Source organism: Siphateles boraxobius, unplaced genomic scaffold, assembly GCF_051911475.1.
Source record: "Siphateles boraxobius isolate OS27281-9 unplaced genomic scaffold, OSU_SipBor_1 14, whole genome shotgun sequence".
NCBI lineage: Eukaryota > Metazoa > Chordata > Actinopteri > Cypriniformes > Leuciscidae > Siphateles > Siphateles boraxobius.
Genome location: NW_027508744.1, coordinates 1055001 through 1065000, shown reverse-complemented (window position 1 = coordinate 1065000; position 10000 = coordinate 1055001). Strand labels below are relative to the sequence as shown.

Below are 10000 nucleotides of genomic sequence, written 5' to 3'. Positions count from 1 at the left end.
ACATTTGCATGTTCAAGGTTCTCTATTGTCAGTTAATGGTCACATGACATGCAAGTAAACAAATAAAATATATCTGTATTTTGTGTTTAATAATTCTTTATTGTACTTTTTTATCATTATTATTATTATTATGATTTAATGAATTTCTAGCATTTCAGAAACGTCCTGTATTCGCCTCTCAAAACCCAGTTTGGGAAACCATTTTCCAGATAATATCGTTTATTACTGTAAATGTTGGCCGTTAATGATAACGAATATGAAATTACTGTATTCTAATGCAGAAATCAGTCGTGCATTTATAAGCATTGTACAGTAGCCTTTAACATAACTTTTATAAAATTTGTGTGTGTGTTTACGCTGATCGCCACAATGCAAACATCCTGCTCTATTAACTCCCTGTGAAAACCCAACTAAATTAAAAGGTCATTCATTCGTTCGTAAGAAAGCGCTGCCAGATTCTGTCGTTCCCTCTTTCTGCTCTGTTGAGTGTCTTTGTGTTCGCTGTGTCCCACTTACTCCAGAACGCTTTGTTTGATGAGATCAGCCATTAAAACCCACATATCTCATGCAAGCAAACTCTGGTGGTTTTAGTTGTGATACGTTTCCAGAAGTGAAAGTTTCCAGTATTGTGTGTGTGTGTGTGTGTGTGTGTGTGTGTGTCAGTGTTTTTGCAGCTCCAGGAAGGAACTACACAGCTAGTTTGGGGAAGCCAAGCGTTCACCAGTATATGGTGTGTCACTGATATATTCTGCTGTCAGAAGCCTCATAAATGCCTTGTGGTCACACTGTGTTCGGGCTTTAATTCCTCCGGCTGAAACCCAAGAACAAAAGTGAGACGTGACTGAAAGCAATGCTAGTGCACAGGAAACATGTTTGATTCAGTGAAGGATTCGTTATACTGATTCAAACGGATAATTCCTGAGTTTGTTAGTCTTTTGGGTCTTTTGGCTCATTAGAAGCATTCGCTTGTGAAACAGAGACTACACTGGTTGTGCTTTCTTTGTTTTTGTATAAACAGTGAAGACAATGCAATAGAAGGAAGTTGTCTTTGTATAATTTTGTAGTTTCCAAGGAAGCTCAGAATCTCAGAAACTTTGGAAACATTACAATTTTTTTCTGAAAGAAGTCTCTTCTGCTCACCAAGGCTGTATTTATTTATTTATTATTGTGAATTATTAAAAAAAAAAAATGAAATAATTTAAAACATCTGTTTTCTATGTGAATATATAGTAAATGGTATTTTCTTCCTGTGATCAAAGCTGAATTTCCATCATCATTACTCCAGTCTTCAGTGTCACATGATAATATGCGAATTTGATGCTCAAAAAACATTTATTATTATTATCAGTGTTGAAAACAGTTTTATTTTTTGTGTGAAAACCATGAAAAACTACCATTCAAAGGTTTGGGTTAAGTAATATATATATAAACATAATAAGCATTGAAAAAATGGTTTTCAACATTGATAAAAATAAGAACCATTATAAATAATTGTAATAATAACTGATAATAGCTGAGAACAAAATCATCATATAGTGATTTCTGAAGGATCATGTGACACTGAAGACTGGAGTAATGATGCTGAAAATTCAGCTTTGATCACAGGAATAAATTATATTAAAACAGAAAACAGCTATTTTAAAGTGTAATAATATTTCACAATATTACTAATTTACGAAATAAATCCAGCCTTGGAGAGTTTAAGAAACTTAAAAAATCTTAATGTTTCCAAACTTTTGACCGGTACTGTATATTATATATTTTTTTCTTTTTTGCTTTATATTGTGATTCGGTGTCGTGTGGATTCAAATCCTATAGATAAAAGTCGTTTTTGTCACGTTCAATCAAACTGTTATGAGCATTAAAAACTAAAACTACTACAGCATGAGCTTCCCTGGGTCATTTTAGCCCAGGTACTGAAGAAGCCAGACTGTAATAGATTAACCTCCATCTATTCTTAGACTTGACTTTAAAGCCAACTTTGGTCTTGTTTTGTTTAAGGCTAGAAGCTGATTTTAAAGGTTTGTTTACTTACTACTCCTGAACAATGCAGAATGAGTCAGGTGTTTCCCTTTGTCATGTTCTGATTTCACTTTTTCTTTTAATGCAGTATTTAATGTGTTAAATGTTCACCTGTGAGCTGTGATGGCGTGAGAGATAAGCCTTATCCAGGATTAACACTGAGCAATGCCTTGAGCACAATCAAAGACGACAGAGATATTCAAGCCTGACTATTGAGAGATCACACTTGTTTCATTCTTGGGAATCTTCCTAAGTTAGTGCAGGTGTTTCTTTGACATTAGAAATCCCACTATACCACAACCACACTGCATGCTAGTTGCATATTAATTTCACTGCATATACACCGTCGTTCAAAAGTTTTGGATCGGTAAGATTTTTTATGTTTTTAAAAGAAGCTCACCAAGGCTGCATTTATTTGTTTAAAATTACCAACAACCAAAAATGCTCAATTAATTTTCAATAAATTTTAAAAAATACAATTTATTTTCAGGATTCTTTGATCAATAGAAATATATGAATCATAAATGTTTCTTGAGCATCAGATCATCATATTATACTGATTTCAGGATCATGTGACACTGAAGACTGGAGTAATGATGCTTAAAATTCAGCTTTGATCACAGGAATAAATTACATTTTACTATATATACACATAGAAAAAAGCTGTTTTAAATTGTAATAATATTTCACTGTTTTTACTGTATTTTTTAATCAAATAAACGCAGCCTTGGTGAGCAAACAAGACTTATTAAAAAAAATAAAAAATCTTTACCGATTCAAAACTTTTAAGTCTAAGTGAAGCATTTTGCATGCTCAGTTTTGTATTGCCTTGATATTATGAGCACATTAGCTTGTTGTAAATGTCATGCATGAACACAAAAGACACTCACCGCTTTCGTTGTCGCTCTGCTCTTCACCAAGCATGAGCGCTCCAGGTTCAGGTATCCTCCGATCACCTCGATCTCTTCTGCTGTGGGAAACCTCTTCTTCCCCGTTTCCCTTGTGTTGCTGGGAGCAGGCGCGGGAGTACTGGCCGGCGGCGCTGCTTTGGGAGTCCCAGTTGGGATGCTACTAAAGGAAGATATCCCAGCAGGTCTTCTAGGGGTGATTGTGATGGTAGTCCCTCTTTTACCTGGTCCTCCTGAGGCGCTTCTAATGGAAAAGAGAGGTGGAGATGGGGATGAAGAGGGGGATGCGGAGCAAGGCGAGGATGGCGATGGAGAGCTTTGTTCTGGAGGTTTCGTTGTTGATTCGGTGTTGCGGGCGTTGATTGTGAATGACTGTTGTTTAGGAGGTACTTTCTGTTGGGCTTGTGGAAATCTAGGACTTGTAGATGCTTGTGTTTCTCGTAAGATGTCTGGTCTTTTGGCTTCCCTAACCTCCGGTTCTTCAATACGGCTTTTCTCCATTCTGGTCTGTACCTTTCGTACCTTTCTGTCGCTTTGGGAACCACATCCGGCTTCCGGTTCCCTCAGCTGTAGTCGCTCCACGTGACGCTGTACCATCTGAACACCTGTCGACTCAATCGGCTCTGATTTCTCACCGTCCCTCCCATGATTCCACAGTTTTACCGTTTCTGGTAGGACATCCGGTGACGGTGCCTGTCTAATAGGGTTGTATTTACCTTGAGGTCCGCTGTGTGGGGGCAAATCCCCCGATCTTTCACTGATACACACTGCAGTCCTGGACCCAACAGTCTTGAGGTTATATATACGGCTCATGGCGTCTAAAGAGTGCGAAAGTGTTGGGGAAGGAGAGAGAGAGGGAGGAAAATACTCTTCCTCTAACGGCTCGTCCTCTCTCTCTTTTTTCTCGTCTCCTCCGTCAGTGTCTTGCTTTCTCCAAGCGATGTCTACATGGCGTTCGGTCTCTCTCTCCGTGTTCCCGGGGTGGATGTCGCTCTCGAAAGCGTCTCGGATAGAGATCTCCCCAACTTCTCTTTCTGTCGAGTCTGACTTCTGCAAGAGCGACAGAGAAACAGGAAGAGGAAGTTGAGGGCTTGACTTTGCCATGCTAGCGTCCTGTGTGACGTCAAACGGTCTGACAGTCTGTAATGTGTTTTCTTCCTGGTCTCTGACTGCTTCTCTGTTGCCCTCTCCTTTATCATCCTCCCTGCTTTTCTGTCTTTCCTTCTCCTGTTGGCGAATTCTCTCTTTTAAAGACTCGACTCGGGTCAAAGGTCGACCGGACTTCCAGCTCCCTCTCCTCTCCATTTGTCCATCCCCGACAGGGAGACTCGCCCTCCTTTCTGCTGATATATCCACTCCATAAAACACAGTCCTGGGGATGGCGACTCCCTCTTGAGTGCAAAGTTTGCTCAGTCCCATGGTAACAGATTGCTGTGGGAGTTGTGAGGTAAAATTTATTTCATCTGTGGCTCGTTTTGGAAAGTTCTGATGCTCTTTTTGATCCTGTTTACTCATTTCACCAGCGATCTTCTCTGTGTCTCCATGTGAAAACACATTCCCTGCCCTCTCAAGTTCTGTATCTGATTGGACTTTTTCTTGGCGTGTTTGTCCGGCGTAGGCCGTTGACGGGCACCTGGGAACTTCAGAGGGAGTGTTGACACATTTGCACCGAATTTCTGCAGAGAAATCGATAGTACTGTCATCTAGGGGTGGGATATATGAGCCATGGGATTGTGTTTCCTCATCCTGATTCCCTTTCCTTTCGGATTCTGTTTTTGCCTCCATTTTGAATTCTATGAGTGTCTGACTTACCATTACCTCTTCCCTCTTTTCTCTATGTTTAATTTCTTTCACATTTTCCTCCCCCACTCTCTTGATCTCTATTCCCGAGCTGCTCTCCCTCCCATCTTGTTTGATGGGAATTCGTTGTGCGAATGGGACCCCCTCTTGGTTTTTAACGGAGACCCGAGTGAATCCCTCTTCTCCATCCACACTTGAAGCCTGATCCTCAGTCTTATTTTCAACTCTTCGTTCTTTTTGTCTCTTTTCAAGCATTGGCTTATCATGTTTAGGTCGGCCCCATCTCCTGGTGAACATGGATTGATTCTCCGATGAGTCGGCGCCCATTACCCGTGTCTTGACCCTACGATCAGAATACGTCCTTTCCATCATCTTAAAATCTGTCTTTTCCTCACGGTTCTCCTGTTGGGAAACCACACGGTCAGAGAAGCTAAAGGAGCGCTTGGGAACGCCCCTAGAAGTCGGACTCGTTTCCGTCTCGTCCGTGCTCTGATCCCCCTGCACAAACAGGTCTCCAGTGCTGTATCTATCCCGGTTCTTTCCCGGTCGGTTGAAGCAATCCGTGCTCTTGGAGCGCATCGGAGGTTTGGGATGTTCCCCAAACTTACTAAGCAGCAAACTAACCCGTCCACTACATTCTTGAGTCACCTTATCCTTGTGGTTCAGGAATCTCTCCGCTCTTTGCATAACCGTCCTCGACGTCAAGCGCATCGATCTCCAAATCCCTTCTCTCTCGAAAGGTTCTTCACCACTCCCTCTTTCCGGCATCCCAACAATCTCCGTTTCTCTTTTCCCATCGATCACGGACGGCTTGATGATCAATACCTCCGACGCCCTAATCTCCGTCACACTTCCTCCGCAAGCCAGAAACTCTCTCAAATCCATCCTCATCCTCTTTTCTTCCTCCTCCACTTCCTCATTCCTCCTATCAGGTTTTTCATTACCATTTTTGTCTCTCTCAATGATGATAATGTTGTTTGCCTGAATCGTGCGGAGACCTACGACCGGTGGAAATTGGGATTTGCTGATTTCCGCGTCTCTGGTTTCTCTCCCAGGGCTTCGATCTCGCTCTCGTCCCTCACTTTTGTTTCCCGTCTTCTCTACCCAAATCTCTCTATCCCGTCCTCTCGAAATCTCAGTTTCCCTATTCCTTTCTCGTCCTCTATTATTGGTGGTCTTTGTATACTCATTGTCTCCATCTCTAATCACCTCCTTCCCTCTATTATCTCTCCGAAAGCTGTTCTCGGAACGAATGAAGGGATTCTGTTGGATGGGGCTGATGGTTTGTTTTTTGGATATCTGTTTCTGCACTTCAGTCTGAAGGTGATGTGTGAGTTTGCTATCCGTTTGCTCTTTGACAACGTCTTCCGAGATTTCCAGGAAATCAGGAGTATTCTGTCCTCCGTCTCTCTCTTTCTCTCGTTCCTCGTCTTGCTTCGCTCTCCTTCTCTGGATGATCCCTCGCTTCCAGGCCGGCATGCTAGCCATCCGCTCCTCTTCTTCCCTCTCTCGTCTCTCTCTCTCCTCCTCCTCTCTTCGCTTTCTCTCCAGCAGAAGCTGCTTCCATTCTGGCAGAGCCGATAGAGACATAACCTCACGGTACTCGATGAAACACTGCGCTTTTACTGATCAGAGAATGTTTTTGTAGGAACACAGGAACATCCAGAAATCCTGTCAAAAAAATAAACACTTTAGGTTTGTTTAAAATGGATATGTCATGAACTTTGTCAAATAAACCATCTTACAGTATATTACCAGTATCCTATTAAAGGGATAGTTCAACCAAAAATTTAAATTCTGTCATCATTTAATCATGTTATTTATTGGAACAACTCATGAACACAAAAGAAGATATTTTGAAGGATGTCAGTTGATGGGCCCCATTGACTTCCATAGTATTTATTTTATCCATACAATGGAAGTCAATGGGGGAATTTTTATTTTGTGTTCAGCAGAAAAAAGAAACTCATACAAGTTTGTAACAACTTGAGGGTGAGTAAGTGTAATTTTTGGGTGAACTATACCTTTAAATTCAAGTTATTTAGAGGTACAAATATATGAGCATTTATTCATTTTTTCTGCATTCTGCATACATTTTTTTATTGTTTTTATTCTGATTTTAGATATAAAATATTAATCTGAATGGATAAGAGAAGAAGCATATTTTAGGTGACTGCTCACTTTTGTTTTTGCAATTGACTTTTTTGCAGGTAACATAAATAGTAATGATGTCAAATTGTTGTTTTAAAAGTACAAGTTTACATGCAATAAAGTTTGCATGTTTAATAACCAGTCCAAATATCATATCAAATCAAATCAAATTACATGTATATAACACAATAAAAACAACAGTAGTTGGGCCTTGTGCTGTAGCCTACAACAGGATAAATATCTAAAAAAGAAACAAGGCAAAACAATGATATAAGGGAGTTTACACAAAAACACCAACCAGAAAATTAAACATGAAAAATATCACTTAATAATGCATAGATAAATTAATATTGCATGGTTGTCAAATGATGATTTGTTGCATGGAAAAAACAATTTGCTATATTATTCTGCTAATGCTCCATAAGAACTGAAAAGTTCAAGTCTATAATTTGTGTATGTTTATTTTGACATATTTATCTATTTAAAACGCATTTAAGTAATTATTTTTACATACCTTATTTTGTGGGATGACTGAATTCCTGATTCACCGGAATAAAGTTATCCTCATTTCCACTCTCTCGACGTCCATCTTTCCATGAATGTAACTCAAAAGAAACCATCAAAAGTCCCGATAATTCATCCACTCCCTGCAAAATGGAAGCTGTGACCTTTCTAACGCGCAACAAGCAAGAAACCTCCAGTTAATTCATATTTCTGTGATTCATGAGCTGTATCTGTGTCCCGTGAGTCGGAGCGGCAGTGTAGTAAACATGACCAGCTTTACAGCAGGACTGTAATCCCATAATTACATTAAACTCCAGCAGGAGAATAACAGGCACAAGCACCATATTGCCTGAGAAAAGACGTTTAAGTAAGACTGTTCTCCATCTCCTCGTGTGTGTGTGTGTGTGTGTGTGTGTGTCGAGCAGCGAGCCGTTAACGGGAGAGTGACGGAGGCACGGGAATTAACCTCAGCTCTTAGATAACAGTCACAGTCCAAAAACTCCTCTTAATTATACATTACATAATAAACACATACTGTTTAGGTTATCGCAGTAATGGATTTTTTTTTATTGAACAAAACTTTTATGTACCACAAGTTTAAACAACATTTACATTTTTTCTAAAAAAAATATATATATACATACAATAAGGAATATTTGTTTTTACTAATATTAGTTGAACCTGAACATATGGTTCAACATTCAAGTTTCCCATGTGAATAAACACAAGTTTTCCTGTCAGATTTTCTTTATGTAAAACCATAAAAAGGCCATAAAGTGAGACCAGACAGATAAAAACATCACTAATATTAAAAACGTTTTGTTTAACAGCCCCAATAAGGCTCTAAATATAACTTTCAATGCATGATTCCTTATGGAACGAGTTCTGCTATTGTTGTATGCCAAAGAACCCTAAACTTTTATATTTTTTATATATGAAACCAGTTACAGCACCTAAAATACACGTTCCTTTATACTGTATTATAAGCAAGCGCGTTTTTAACATATTGCTAAATACCTTATTCCTTAAAAATACCTTTCATTCAAATTCAGTTACAAGACAAAAAAACATAATTTGCTGCAAAATTGTCTTTATTCAGAATGATCTGATTCTAAAAGAGGCATATGTGGTGTGATAAACTCAAATACAAATTCAAATACACAGCATAATACAGAAAAACAGCTTTTACCAAGTAAATAAAATTAACATGGTTTTCAGCTCTTATAATAGTGCAGTTGTTTTCATGTCTTTAGTTTATACAAAAATAATTTCATGTTTATTGACCATGTAAAAATACATTCTCCACCAGCTAACTCTGAGGTCATTATGTAAACACTTCAAGCATCAGACATTTCCATAAAGCTCCACAAAAATCAAATATCAACCAGTAGTTATGACACTTATTGGTGAAAAACACAGGAGGTCAGTGTGCAACGCAGTTTTTAACCCAACACCTGCAGACTTCTTGGTTTTCCATTTATCAAAAATAAAAGGATTATATAAAAACAAGCAGTACATACAAAACAAAAGTCCTCATAAAAGCTGAAACATTACACTACTGACCAAAAAAACATCCAATGTCATTTTCTCCACAATGTGTGTGTGAGAGAGAGAGTGTCTGTTTCTGTGTGTGCGCGAGTCTGTAATAGAGTGTGTGTTTGTGTGTGTGTGAGAGAGATAGAGAGAGAGTGTGTGTGTGAGAGAGTGTGTGTGTGTGTGTGTGTTGTCACTCTTAATTGCTGAGAGTAATTTAATCTGATGACCTTTGACCTGTGCGCTTCATCTGAAGCCGAAACACATCAGCTCCTCTTCCGCTGACTAAAAATAGAGTTTGATTTGTTTACCTAAAAATTATTTGATTCATTTGTAAAAGGTTTTTCGATGACCTCGTGAGCTTTAAGTTAACAGTTTAAATGTGTAGAAAATAATGAGCATGTAGGATGAGGACTATAAATAATGCCAGATAGATTCTGGAACAGCATACTACTCAAAAATGCACAATAACCTCACTTATTTTCACAATTATAACTGGACAACAGTTGAGAATTAAACGTGCATACTGTAACGAGATCATATGAGGATAAAATCAGCATAACGCTGTTTGAAATGTGCATTGATGTATGCAGATGATGTTTCACACTAATATTTAAACATAATTGGACAGTTTATGTTGTGCACTATGCAGTATGCTAATATCCCAAACATATCTTTGCTAGTAAAGCTGCGCATCACGCCACCGAAAGTCAGAGTTACCAGTGGCGGGACAATTAAACATCAAATCAAATCATACGCTTCAACTGTTAAAATCAACAGTACCGATTTCAGTTCATGCAGATTTTCGACCTGCTGAAGAAGAACAGCAATGAAGCTTTAGTTAGTTTGTTAATAATGCAAGAGGATTGTGCAACAAAAACTACATTTCCCATGATTCTCTGAACTGTGGCAGCGCAGGAATGATGAAATACACAGATAAATCTGCATTAAAGGTCAGACCCTACTCTCTTTATTACATTAGCATCATTCAGTCTTTAAAGAGGAAACATTTATTGTTTAGTTGTAATTATGCCAAATTATTTTAGTCCAAAGTTTCTCTGTTTCTTTTTGAGATGTTTTAC

The 10000-nt window shown here is 38.7% G+C and overlaps 2 protein-coding genes across 4 annotated transcripts in view; both read right to left on the bottom strand.

The window, feature by feature from the left end:
* Window positions 1-7809, bottom strand: part of ppp1r18 (protein phosphatase 1, regulatory subunit 18) — a 20720-nt gene extending 12911 nt beyond the window's left edge. For both annotated transcript variants that reach the window (XM_077230236.1, XM_077230235.1), the window contains exons 1-2: window positions 7396-7809; window positions 2913-6401 (exon numbers count right to left, since the gene is read on the bottom strand). In XM_077230236.1, coding sequence (XP_077086351.1) covers window positions 2913-6320 — 3408 coding nt within the window. In that variant the 5' untranslated portion in view covers window positions 6321-6401; window positions 7396-7809. The remainder of the gene's footprint in view (window positions 1-2912; window positions 6402-7395) is intronic.
* Window positions 7810-8458: 649 nt separating this feature from the next.
* nrm (nurim) overlaps window positions 8459-10000 on the bottom strand; it is a 13145-nt gene continuing 11603 nt past the window's right edge. For both annotated transcript variants that reach the window (XM_077230238.1, XM_077230237.1), the window contains exon 5: window positions 8459-10000. This exon is cut by the window's right edge and continues 944 nt beyond it. The gene's annotated coding sequence lies outside the window, so the exon portion shown is untranslated.